Source organism: Pleurodeles waltl, chromosome 12 (assembly GCF_031143425.1).
Source record: "Pleurodeles waltl isolate 20211129_DDA chromosome 12, aPleWal1.hap1.20221129, whole genome shotgun sequence".
Lineage (NCBI taxonomy): Eukaryota > Metazoa > Chordata > Amphibia > Caudata > Salamandridae > Pleurodeles > Pleurodeles waltl.
Genome location: NC_090451.1, coordinates 540,448,817 through 540,462,816, shown reverse-complemented (window position 1 = coordinate 540,462,816; position 14,000 = coordinate 540,448,817). Strand labels below are relative to the sequence as shown.

Genomic DNA, 14,000 nt, shown 5'->3' with positions numbered 1-14,000 from the left:
CAGGTACGGGAACACATGTATTTGCTGCCTTCTGATATGTGCAGCTACTACTGCCAGGCATTTTGTAAAAACTCTTGGCGCAGTTGTTATTCCGAATGGCAACACTTTGAATTGGTAATGTATCCCTTGGAATACAAACCTTAGGTACTTTCTGTGTGAAGGATGTATTGGTATATGGAAATATGCATCCTTTAGGTCTAGTGTTGTCATGTAGTCTTGTTGTTTTAGCAGTGGGATTACGTCTTGTAAAGTAACCATGTGAAAGTGGTCTGATTTGATGTAGGTATTTAATGTTCTGAGATCTAGTATAGGTCTCAGACTCTTGTCTTTTTTGGGTATCAGAAAGTACAGTGAGTAAACTCCTGTGTTTAATTGTTGTCTTGGTACTAATTCTATTGCTTCTTTCTGTAGCAATGCCTGAACTTCTAGTCCTGGAAGGTCTATATGTTGTTTTGACATACTGTGTGTTTTCGGTGGGACGTTTGGAGGGAATTTGAGAAATTCTATGCAATAACCATGCTGGATAATTGCTAAGACCCAAGTGTCTGTTGTTATTTCCTCCCAATGTGTGTAAAACTTGGTTAGTCTCCCCCCCACAGCTGTGCATTATCCTGCCATCTAGTGTTGGGCTCTGAGTGTTACAAGTTGTTTTTCTTCGAAGAAGTCTTTTCGAGTCACGAGACCGAGGGACTCCTCCCTTTCGGCTCCATTGCGCATGGGCGTCGACTCCATCTTAGATTGTTTTCCCCGCAGAGGGTGAGGTAGGAGTTGTGTATATAGTAAAGGTGCCCATGCAATGGAGTAAGTATGTATGTACATAATGTATATAAAAATAGTCTATATTTACAAATTTACAAATGTAAAGTTTCATCAACTTATAACGGCTACAGGCTCCCGGGGAGGCGGGAGGGCGCATGTGAATCTGCTGCGTCCCATGCCACGAACAGATGTACACTGGGTACGTGACATTTTCAGTTCGATGCCATGTGTAGCTGCAGATACACATGCTGTGCATAGACTAATAAGCAGTAATCTCCCCAAAAAGCGGTGGTTTAGCCTGTAGGAGTTAAAGTTGTCTGAAATAATGTTCTTAATACAGCCTGTCCTACTGTGGCTTGTTGCGTTGCTAACACATCTACACAGTAATGCTTAGTGAATGTATGAGGCGTAGACCAGGTGGCCGCCTTACAAATTTCCGTCATAGGTATTTTCCCAAGAAAAGCCATTGTGGCGCCTTTCTTCCTAGTGGAGTGCGCCTTTGGCGTAATAGGTATGTCTCTTTTTGCTTTAATATAGCAGGTCTGAATACATTTCACTATCCATCTGGCAATGCCTTGTTTGGATATTGGATTTACTGCATGAGGTTTTTGGAAGGCTACAAACAATTGTTTTGTTTTGCAAAACTGTTTTGTTCTATCAATGTAATACATTAGTGCTCTTTTAATGTCTAACGTATGTAAGGCTCTTTCAGCTACTGAGTCTGGTTGTGGAAAAAAGACTGGGAGTTCCACTGTTTGGTTTAGGTGGAACAGTGATATAACTTTTGGTAAGAATTTGGGATTTGTACGGAGAACCACTTTATGTTTATGTATTTGTATAAAGGGTTCTTGTATAGTAAATGCTTGTATTTCACTTACTCTTCTAAGAGATGTGATAGCTATTAGGAAGGCTACTTTCCAGGTTAAGTATTGCATCTCACAAGAGTGCATGGGTTCAAATAGTGGACCCATGAGTTGTGTTAATACAATATTGAGGTTCCACGAGGGAACTGGTGGTGTTCTCGGGGGTATGATTCTTTTTAAACCCTCCATAAATGCTTTGATGACTGGGATTCTAAAGAGTGATGTTGAATGTGTAATCTGCAGATAGGCAGAAATTGCTGTGAGATGTATTTTAATAGAAGAAAATGCTAGTTTAGATTTTTGTAAGTGTAATAAGTAGCCTACAATGTTTTTGGCGGAAGCATGTAGTGGTTGAATTTGATTATTATGGCAGCAATAAACAAATCTTTTCCATTTGTTTGTGTAACAATGTCTTGTAGTAGGTTTTCTCGCTTGTTTAATGACCTCCATACATTCTTGTGTAAGGTCTAAATGTCCAAATTCTAAGACTTCAGGAGCCAGATTGCTAGATTGAGTGATACTGGATTCGGGTGTCTGATCTGATGTTTGTGTTGAGTTAACAGATCTGGTCTGTTTGGTAGTTTGATATGAGGTACTACTGACAGGTCTAGTAGTGTTGTATACCATGGCTGACGGGCCCAGGTTGGTGCTATTAGTATTAGTTTGAGTTTGTTTTGACTCAATTTGTTTACTAGATAAGGAAGGAGTGGGAGAGGGGGAAAAGCGTAAGCAAATATCCCTGACCAACTCATCCATAACGCATTGCCCTTGGACTGAGGGTGTGGATACCTGGAAGCGAAGTTTTGGCCTTTTGCGTTTTCTTTTGTTGCGAATAGGTCTATTTCTGGTGTTCCCCAGCGTAGAAAGTAAGTTTGTAGTATCTGGGGATGAATTTCCCATTCGTGTGTTTGTTGGTGATCTCGACTGAGATTGTCGGCCAACTGGTTTTGAATCCCTGGGATGTACTGTGCTATTAGGCAAATGTGATTGTGAATCGCCCAATGCCAAATCTTTTGTGCTAAGAGACACAGTTGTGATGAGTGTGTCCCTCCTTGTTTGTTTAGGTAATACATTGTTGTCATGTTGTCTGTTTTGACAAGAATGTGTTTGTGGGCTATTAGCGGTTGAAATGCTTTCAATGCTAGAAACACTGCTAACAGTTCTAAATGATTTATATGCAGTTGCCTTTGTTGAACCTTCCATTGTCCCTGTATACTGTGCTGTTTGAGGTGTGCTCCCCACCCCATCATGGAAGCATCTGTTGTGATCACGTATTGAGGCACTGGGTCTTGGAATGGCCGCCCTTGGTTTAAATTTATAGGATTCCACCATTGAAGCGAGAAGTGTGTTTGGCGGTCTGTCAACACTAGATCATGAAGTTGACCCTGTGCTTGTGTCCATTGTGTTGCTAGGCATTGTTGTAAGGGCCGCATGTATAGTCTTGCGTTTGGGACAATGGCTATGCATGAAGACATCATGCCTAGGAGTTTCATTACAAACCTCACTTGATAGTGTTGGTTTGGGTACATGTTTAATATTACATTTTGGAAGGCTTGTACCCTTTGTGGACTTGGAGTGGCAATCCCCTTTTGTGTGTTGATTGTTGCTCCTAAGTATTGTTGTATTTGACACAGTTGTAGATGTGATTTTTGGTAGTTTAGAGAGAACCCTAGTTTGTGTAGGGTTTCTATGACGTATTTTGTGTGTAGAAGACACTGTTGCTGAGTGCTGGTTTTTATTAACCAATCGTCTAAGTAAGGGAATACGTGCATGTGCTGTCTCCTGATGTGAGCGGCTACTACTGCAAGGCATTTTGTGAATACTTTTGGGGCTGTTGTTATGCCGAATGGTAACATTTTGAATTGGTAATGCACGCCTTGGATTACAAACCTTAAGTATTTCCATGTGTGAAGGATGTATGGGTATGTGGAAATAGGCATCCTTGAGATCTAATGTTGAGATGTAGTCCTGTTGTTTGAGCAAGGGAATCACGTCTTGAAGTGTCACCATGTGAAAGTGATCTGATTTGATGTAATGATTCAGTGTTCTGAGGTCTAATATGGGTCTCAGTGTTTTGTCTTTCTTTGGAATTAGGAAATACAGGGAGTATACACCTGTTCCTTTTTGATGGTTGGGTACTAGTTCTATTGCTTCTTTCTGTAACAATGCTTGGACTTCTAGTTGTAACAGGTCTAAGTGTTGTTTGGACATATTGTGTGCTCTCGGAGGCACATCTGGTGGCAAATGTAGGAATTCTATGCAATAACCATGTTGGATAATGGCTAGGACCCACGCGTCCGTAGTTATTTTTTCCCAGTTGTGGTAATATTCTGTAGGTCTCCCCCCCACTCGTGTTGCGTGGTGGGGGTTTGTGATATTGAAGTCACTGTTTAGTTTGTGGGGTTTCTAGACTCTGGAATTTCCCTCTTGGTTTAGGGAACTGTTCACCCCTATATTGTCCTCGAAACCCTTCTCTGTGATACTGGCCCTGATACGTGGGTCTGACTTGTGAGGTGGAAGGCTCTGTGGTTTGGGCACGAAACCCCCCTCTAAAGTGCGTACTTCCTAAAAGTGCCTCTGCTATGTGGGGAGTAGAGCGCGCCCATGGCTTTGGCCGTGTCTGTGTCTTTTTTCAGTTTTTCTATTGCCGTATCCACCTCTGGACCAAATAATTGTTGTTCATTGAAGGGCATATTCAGCACAGCCTGCTGAATTTCTGGCTTGAATCCGGAGGTCCGTAGCCATGCGTGTCTCTGAATGGTTACCGCCGTGTTTACTGTCCTTGCCGCCGTGTCTGCTGAGTCCATAGCCAACCTTATTTGGTTGTTGGAGATAGTTTGGCCCTCCTCAACAACCTGTTGGGCACGCTTCTGGAACTGTTTGGGAAGGTGTTGAGTGAGATGTTGCATTTCATCCCAATGTGCCCTGTCATATCGTGCCAGTAGAGCTTGAGAATTGGCAACTCGCCATTGATTGGCTGCCTGTGCTGCCACCCTCTTGCCTGCTGCATCGAATTTCCGACTTTCCTTGTCGGGCGGTGGTGCGTCTCCAGAAGTTTGGGAGTTTGCCCTTTTCCGGGCTCATCCTACTACCACCGAATCAGGAGTTAACTGTTGTGTGATATATACAGGGTCAGTAGGGGGAGGTTTATATTTTTTCTCCACCCTAGGCGTGATGCCTTTTACTGGGTCCTGAAACACCTGTTTGGCGTGTTTTAACATGCCTGGCAGCATTGGCAAGCTTTGGTATTGGCTGTGAGTAGATGACAGAGTGTTGAACAAAAAGTCGTCCTCTATGGGCTCTGAATGCAATGCTACATTATGGAATGTAGCTGCCCTTGAAACCACCTGCATGTATGCAGTGCTGTCCTCAGGTGGTGACGGCCTTGCCGGGTAGCAATCAGGACTATTGTCTGAGACCGGTGCATCATACAAATCCCATGCATCCGGGTCATCTTGGCTCATCCCTGTGTGTGTTGGTGACTGCATCATTGGGGGTGTTGCTACCGGGGACAGATGTGGCGAATGTGCTGGCAATTGCTGTGGCGAGAACCGTGGTGGTGTCTTTTCTTTAGCCACTTTCACTTTTGGCTGTATTTCCGTTTCTTGGAATGCGAGCTTGCGCTTCATCTTTATTGGAGGAAGAGTTCTGATTCTCCCTGTGTCTTTTTGTATATGCAGCCTCCTCTGGGTATGGTCTGGCTCTCCCATGCCCAGTTCTTGTTCAAATCTGTGACCTTGTAATTGTGTTGAAAGGCCTTGTTCTTCTGTATAGGAGCCTTGTTTCGGCTCCGAGGCCGCATGTTTCGGCACTGAAATCTTTTCGACAGTCTTTTTCAGCTCCGAGGAAACCTCCTTGACTTTCGGGGTGCCGAACTCTCGGTGCCGAGTTTGGTCGGAGCCAGTATCTCGACCGGAGTCGGATGTCTTTGGCTGCTGGGAGGCCTTTTTCGGTGCCAATGTTTGGTTACCGTGTTTTCGGGTTAAGCCATGGCCTGTTGACGGTGGCGTCCCCTTGGCCTTCATTATTTTGGTGTGAGTTTTTGCCGGGGCTGGTTTACTCACGGTTTGTTGCGTCTTCGGCTGCTCACTCTCGGACTCATCAGAGTCCAAATCTCGAATGGAGAATCTCTCCTCTTCTTCAAAAGTCGATGTGCCCGGCCGGTGTCGACGCCATCTGGAGTCTTCGAGCTCTTCGATCTCGCAGTGTTTTCTTGTATCGAAATGCCCGACAGGCCTCGCAAGTATCCTCTTTGTGTTCAGGAGACAAACACAGATTACAGACCAAGTGCTGGTCTGTATAAGGATACTTTGCGTGGCAGTTGGGGCAGAAGCGGAAGGGGGTCCGGTCCATGAGGTTTGAAGATGGACGCGGTCAGGCCGACCATTCCCCGCCGAGGAGTGGAAGCTCCGAAGGGCCGCCGGAGCGCTTCTTTCTTCAGTGTCGATGTGCTAGCACTAACACGGTACCGAGCGCAAACAATACAGTCAAATTTTCCGATAGCTAACTAACTTTTCTGAACCGAAATACGGATCGAAGAGGAACACGTCCTAGCCCGATGGCGGAAAGAAAACAATCTAAGATGGAGTCGACACCCATGCACAATGGAGCCGAAAGGGAGGAGTCCCTCGGTCTCGTGACTCGAAAAGACTTCTTCGGAGAAAAACAACCTGTAACACTCCGAGCCCAACACTAAATGGCAGGATAATGCACAGCATGTGTATCTGAAGCTACACATGCCATCGAACATATATATATTCCAGATTACATAGTAGTGGCCGCATGGAAGTCATATTCTGCAGCCTCTTCTTCCTCTTTGGATCTTCCAAAGAGAGCAATCAGATGGATGCACTGGAGAGAAAGATGTGTGGAACATCACCATCTTAAATTAAAGTGTCTAGTTCCTTTGCTCTACTTGTAAGATATGATAGATCCCTTTCGGATTCATTGGCCAGGTTCAAAGAAAACTGCCTAAGGAGGATAGGCATGAGATACTTAATGAGGATGGCCTGGTTTGAAATCAGATCGTTAGCACAGCTGCAGATGCATCAGATCTAACGGCTCATGTTTATGCACACTGCATCTGTGCAAGGAGGTCATCATGGCTGTGCCTTAAGGGGTTGAAGCCTGAGGCACAACATTGAATAATGAATCTTCCATTCTCAAGTAACACCCTTTTTGGTACCCATGCGGATGAGGAGATGTCCAGAATGAAGACGGAGCTGGACACTCTAAAGACTGGGTGTCATGAAAATAAAAAATAATTCCACAGACGAAACAGGCCCTATGTTAGGAGGTAAGGACAATTTTAAGTTCTCATTGATGATAGGGCAAAGGTCTTCAAACTGGGGGGTGAGCCACCTAGGGGGGCCCCAAGTGATCCTTTCCAAAATCAAGGGTCCTCCATTTCAACCAATACGTAAAGCCTCTTTGCAGAATCTCACCAGGAAGGCCGCTTTTCGGGTGCTCATCACATCAGCCCGTAGGGTAATTGATATTCAAGCCCTGTGTGCTGAGGTGCCATATACCGTGCTTCACTCCAATTCAGTGGTGATGCAAAATCATCCCAGTTTTCTCCCCTGGGTATTCTCGAAGTTTCACATCAATTGGAATCTCTCTCTACCTACTGTCTTTCCTAACCCCTCAACTCCAGCTGAAAGGTCACTACATTCTTTGGACATTAAGAGAGTATTAACGTTCTATTTGGACATGAGTAGCAGGAAATCAGATCACCTGCTTGGTAATTATGGTCCGGTGAGAACAGGTTTAGCCTCTTCTAAGCAATCTATTTCAAGATGGATTGTTTCCTGTATTATACTCTCACACCAGCTAGCTAAAAGGATTACCCGGTAGACCTAGAGCACACTGTACAAGGGGGAAACTGCTACTGAAGTTCTGTTAAGAAATCTACCTATTTCTGAAATTTGTACAGTCGCTACCTGGAAATTTGCTCATACATTTATTAGGCATTACTGCCTGGATTTAGATGCTAAAGCACACACTTAAGTAGGACAGGCGTCTTTGAGGAGTGTTTTTGGTTAAATATTGGGGCGTTTTTTTTTGCTTCAAAGTCTGCACTTTGTGGGATGGGCTTGCTATTCTATTCAATGCTTATGACTATTGATGAGGATCCCCTGGAAGAGAAGAATAAATTGCTTACGTGTAATCCTTGCTGAGAGTTGCAATAGCTTCCGTCCACGGGAGGTGAGTGGGGTGCTTAAGACATTGTTGAGGATTCCCCTAGAAGAGAAATATATGTATTTCTCCTTGTTATATCCACTTTCCACATGTGCTGCATTCTGCGTCACACATATAATGAGAAATAAGTCTCTAAGGGTTGTTTTTGTGTAGGACAATATACCTCCCTGCACAGAAACAATCCAGCCTGCAACACGGGCATCCTTGCACCATGGTGCAAGGGTGCCTGCATTAGTGCTATGCAGCCTCAATTGCACTGGCGCAGGGTGAGAGGTGAGGGGCATCATATATTAGTAGATATAGGGCCACATGTACAAAGCATTTTTTAATCACAAAGGGACCGATTCTGCAAATCAGCCCGTTTGCGACTCGAAAAATGTTTATGGCATGTACAAAGGTCAAAATGTGATTTGGTAACTTGTCACCAAATCGCAATTTGGGTTTTGCGATTTGGTATTAGGAAGGGGGGATGTTCAGGGTATTCCTTTCAAATACCGAATCTGAAAGGTATGTATGCTTGTTTTGCAACCGTCAATGCACTCGCAAAACAATCGTAGTTAACACCAATTAAAAACTGGTGTTAACCCATCACAAACTAGAAGGGGTCCCCAAGGGACCCCTTCCCCTTTGTGAATGGTAACAAAAATATTTCTTCAGAGCAGACAGTGTCCCGCGGACCACTGCCTACTCTGATTAGAAAACGTTTCATTTTTCTTTTAGAAATGCATCCTGTTTTCCTTTAAGGAAAATCGAGCTGCATTTTTTAAAAACAACTGCTTAATTTAAAAAGCAGTCACAGACATGGTGGTCTGTTGTCCCCACCTGTAAGTGCAGCCATTCCCAATGAGGTTGCAAATTGCGACCTACCTCATGAATATTGATAAGGTAGGTCTTTGTGACCCCATTGGGAATCGCTAACAGTGTGCTTAACACTGTTCTACATTTTGTGACTCCTCAACAGATCGCAAATTGCAAGCCGCAAAACAAATATTAGTATATCTGGCCCACATTGCTTTTCAGCCCTCTGCCGTTCATGCAATGCAGAACAGCAACTTGCACTGCTGCACCGTCTAGCGTGAATTATATGTAATCTGCCCCCAAATGTTTTCCATCTCTCTCTGTTAAGGTTCCTTGATTAAAGTGCCTTACAGCAGAAGCATGATTAATAAATATACATTGTACAATACTTTTCTGTATGGGTAGTCATAGAAACAGGTGTTGAAAGAGGCCACATAATGTACACACCCTGTAAATCCGAAACTAAGGACAAATTTTAAAACTTAAATGAGATGTGGAAAATAAATAAAAAATGTGCACCTTCTATCAGAAGAATTGTGCACATGTGGGCTTTAGTTCTTCTGAGCAGAACACCAAACATGCCTCACACATACTTTTTTATTCTGCTATTTAGAAACAGTGTTAATAAAATGGGGTCCTGTAATTCCGTGCAGGATAAAATCATTAAATGTTGGTGAATAATAGTTTTAGTAGGAGTTCCCTTCTTGTATCACTGTGTGTACAACGTCAAAATATCTAGCTCATCGTGCCCTAAAATGTGCAACTTAATTGTTCTTTAATCACGGAACAACCCACATAATTTGCCTTTTCTTTGGCACATATTTTTGTCAACCGTGTGGCATTATTTTGTCCTTACCTGCCACGTAACTTCAGTGGTCATGTCTACATGCGACATGGCAGCCTGCCTTACAATAGAGGCTGTGAACAAAACGTTTCCTGTTGTATTACACTACCTGCTGATCGGCCACCCTTTTCTCCTTCCAGACTTCTTTCAGTAGGTTCACCACATCTTTCTGGTTTAACTTCATATTTTTGACCTGACCCTCCTGTCGCAAATGGGCAGGGACACCCTGGCCTTTTCCCTGTTAAATAGAAAAAAAGAAATAAACAAGGGAGACTGGTTGGGGAATCAGAGGTTAGGTACAAGCGGAGACGGGAAAGGCAATTGAGAAACTGAGAAAGGAAGCAAAATAAAACAGAGAGAAAAGTAAGGAAATCAGATTAGAAAAGAGAAATGGGGATACGCAAAGATGTATGCAAGAGGATGAATGATATGGGAGGAAAGAAATAAGGAACATGAGAGCACTGCACATTTTCAGAGATTGGAGTTAACCATTTATAAAACCTTGAAGCACAAGGAATGTGGAAACTGTACTGTTTACAACCAACATACCTTTCTCGTTCTGCGTTAATTTTTTAATTCACAGAGATCTGAGAGCCTTTAGTGCAAGAATTTTTATTCCATTTTTCTGGACCCCTGAATAAAAAATCCATGGGCTGCAACATCTTTCAAAACCTTAGAGATTCTTTTGCAAGCTTATCAAAGCGGAACTTTCAATACAAGAAGCCTCATTCCCAAACGTTTCAACAACCCTGAGATCCGGGCAAAGAGACAAAATGTAGGTGCTACACTGCATCATCTCACTCATCCTGAGAGGTGGGGCAAGTAGCTACTGAAAGGTGTGTATGCAATAATGCCGAACGACAATAAGAGGATGACGAGATGCAGGAAACCCATCCAGTGTTACTTGGTTACAGCGTCACATGGTATGATACACCTGTCTAATGCGTGTCTGAGTTAATAGTCGAGTAAGATTAATGCAATGCTTATATATGCAGGGAGTGCAGAATTATTAGGCAAATTAGTATTTTGACCACATCATCCTCTTTATGCATGTTGTCTTACTCCAAGCTGTATAGGCTCGAAAGCCTACTACCAATTAAGCATATTAGGTGATGTGCATCTCTGTAATGAGAAGGGGTGTGGTCTAATGACATCAACACCCTATATCAGGTGTGCATAATTATTAGGCAACTTCCTTTCCTTTGGCAAAATGGGTCAAAAGAAGGACTTGACAGGCTCCGAAAAGTCAAAAATAGTGAGATATCTTGCAGAGGGATGCAGCACTCTTAAAATTGCAAAGCTTCTGAAGCGTGATCATCGAACAATCAAGCGTTTCATTCAAAATAGTCAACAGGGTCGCAAGAAGCGTGTGGAAAAACCAAGGCGCAAAATAACTGCCCATGAACTGAGAAAAGTCAAGCGTGCAGCTGCCACGATGCCACTTGCCACCAGTTTGGCCATATTTCAGAGCTGCAACATCACAGGAGTGCCCAAAAGCACAATACTCAGAGACATGGCCAAGGTAAGAAAGGCTGAATGACGACCACCACTGAACAAGACACACAAGCTGAAACGTCAAGACTGGGCCAAGAAATATCTCAAGACTGATTTTTCTAAGGTTTTATGGACTGATGAAATGAGAGTGAGTCTTGATGGGCCAGATGGATGGGCCCGTTGCTGGATTGGTAAAGGGCAGAGAGCTCCAGTCCGACTCAGACGCCAGCAAGGTGGAGGTGGAGTACTGGTTTGGGCTGGTATCATCAAAGATGAGCTTGTGGGGCCTTTTCGGGTTGAGGATGGAGTCAAGCTCAACTCCCAGTCCTACTGCCAGTTCCTGGAAGACACCTTCTTCAAGCAGTGGTACAGGAAGAAGTCTGCATCCTTCAAGAAAAACATGATTTTCATGCAGGACAATGCTCAATCACACGCGACCAAGTACTCCACAGCGTGGCTGGCAAGAAAGGGTATAAAAGAAGGAAATCTAATGACATGACCTCCTTGTTCACCTGATCTGAACCCCATTGAGAACCTGTGGTCCATCATCAAATGTGAGATTTACAAGGAGGGAAAACAGTACACCTCTCTGAACAGTGTCTGGGAGGCTGTGGTTGCTGCTGCACGCAATGTTGATGGTGAACAGATCAAAACACTGACAGAATCCATGGATGGCAGGCTTTTGAGTGTCCTTGCAAAGAAAGGTGGCTATATTGGTCACTGATTTGTTTTTGTTTTGTTTTTGAATGTCAGAAATGTATATTTGTGAATGTTGAGATGTTATATTGGTTTCACTGGTAATAATAAATAATTGAAATGGGTATATATTTTTTTTTTTGTTAAGTTGCCTAATAATTATGCACAGTAATAGTCACCTGCACACACAGATATCCCCCTAACATAGCTAAAACTAAAAACAAACTAAAAACTACTTCCAAAAATATTCAGCTTTGATATTAATGAGTTTTTTGGGTTCATTGAGAACACGGTTGTTGTTCAATAATAAAATTAATCCTCAAAAATACAACTTGCCTAATAATTCTGCACTCCCTGTATTATTATATACAATGCATGAGATCACAAAGCTTTGTGTCTCGCAATATACTTACCAACTAAGAGAGAGATGGAGAAGTATCAATTTATATAGCTATGGGAAATGAGGCACAGGGAGATGAAGTAATTGACTTTGTATCACAGAGTTTTGCAAAAAGATGGGATCTGATATGAAATGTCCTCAATCCTGATTCGACAATTTAGCTAAAAAAAATGATCTCCCTCCAGTATGGCTCTTAACTGTTGCACTCACTCACTTTTGTGTACATTATATAGCTAACATCCAGAGTTAGGATTCTGACAGCGCCAAATAGAGCTTACTAACATAATCATGGCATGATGCTGACTATGTGTTTATGAATAACACTGGTTCTTCCTAAGATAGCAAAAGTCATTCATTTCCTTGGTGCAACTATGCAAGATACAACCAGGCTTTGAGGATTTTAGGTTTTGAAATGTTGCTAGAGGCTGATTTGAATTGAGCAAGAGAACATGTGTTGCCGTTCAATTGACAATCACTTGTGGTTGCTCTGACACATGGACATAAAGAGAATCTTCATTGCTTCACTGTCATCCTAAATGAACTTCGGGCACCAGAATGAAAACAGCGGCAGGTGTAACAGATAATAAGAAATCAATAACTAATACTAATGACAAACATAATGTTAAAGCTGTGTGTGTGTGTGTGTGTGTGTATCTTAGCTATTAGAGTTATTTCAAGTAACTATAACCCCTGTCCTAAGGTAAATATAACTCACACACCCACCATCCAAGGTTTTGTCATCCATTATTTTATTTAAAATGTTGCAGTGATATTATGAATGATGCCATAGAATACGTCATGAATCATGTAATTTGTGGGGTAAAAAGCGGAGTATGGTGAATGGGTAAACAGCTGTACAAGGTGAGGGCGCGAGTTATAGTTACTTGAAATACCTAACTATCACAGCTGAATTTCTATGGTTTTATACATTTAAATTCTGAACCGAACTATAATGTCCCTGTAACCTTTGTGTTTTTTTTAAAGTGAATTTCTATGTTTTTTTTTTTGTTTAACACAGTGAGGTGTTGGCCACAGGGCCCGGCCTGCGGCTAATTCCCCAAAATGCATCTAGCCCCATGCCGCATGTGCAATCCATGTGCATCCAATCTCACACCACACACCCAGAGGTTTGGCCACAGGGCCTGGCCTGTGGTCAACTCCTGCGTGCATCCTACCTATCGGGGGGGTTGGCCCCAAGGCCTGGCCTGTAGTCAGGCCCTGCAACCAACTCCCCACATGCATCCAGCCCCCTGCCTAACCCTACATGGGTTTGGTGAGTAAGTGGATGTATTTTGTTTTCCATTTAGCTCTGGATCTGTGGATCCATTGCAGATTTACAAGTGGGCCGCGCCAAGTGCCGTGGTGGATCTGCAGATCTGCCAAGAAAAAGTTTTAGGCACATTTTTGCCCAAGAAGGGTCCCTCAGGGACCCCTCTGTCTGTCCTATGGGGTCAAGATACAACTATTCCTGACCATATGCATCACTTTTAACTTTTATATTTTCCTCCCCGCACTAAGCCGATAAACAAAATGGTGGGTGCAACGTTTCTCTCAGGTTGCGGCCAGCCATAACGGGGCCTTGGTATTGCATGAATATCCGCAGATATTTCTATTTCTTTTTTCTTTAATATTTCCTAAACTACTGAACAGATTTAATCTGAATAACAAAAACAGATCTTTCTGGACCAAGATCTAGCTTTCTGCAAATTTGGTGTCATTCCATTCCATTCAGGGGTTTGGGCTGTACTCATGTTCGAAATCCCTATGGGCATTTTCATGGTAAAAACACGTTTTGGAACCCTCCCAATTTTCTTGGGCCCACTTCACGAATCACCCCAAACTTTCAAGACAGCAGCTGAACTAATAGCGTACAAGTTCGAAAATCTTGTGTAAATTCATCAAACTGTGCCAAAGTTTTTGCCAAAACTTAAAATGCTTTGTCTATGAG

At 43.0% G+C, this 14,000-nt stretch overlaps 1 protein-coding gene across 1 annotated transcript in view; it reads right to left on the bottom strand.

The window, feature by feature from the left end:
- TSNAXIP1 (translin associated factor X interacting protein 1) overlaps nucleotides 1-14,000 on the bottom strand; it is a 340,170-nt gene that overhangs the window by 81,247 nt on the left and 244,923 nt on the right. Inside the window, exon 11 of the mRNA XM_069217569.1 lies at nucleotides 9,572-9,700. Coding sequence (XP_069073670.1) covers nucleotides 9,572-9,700 — 129 coding nt within the window. The remainder of the gene's footprint in view (nucleotides 1-9,571; nucleotides 9,701-14,000) is intronic.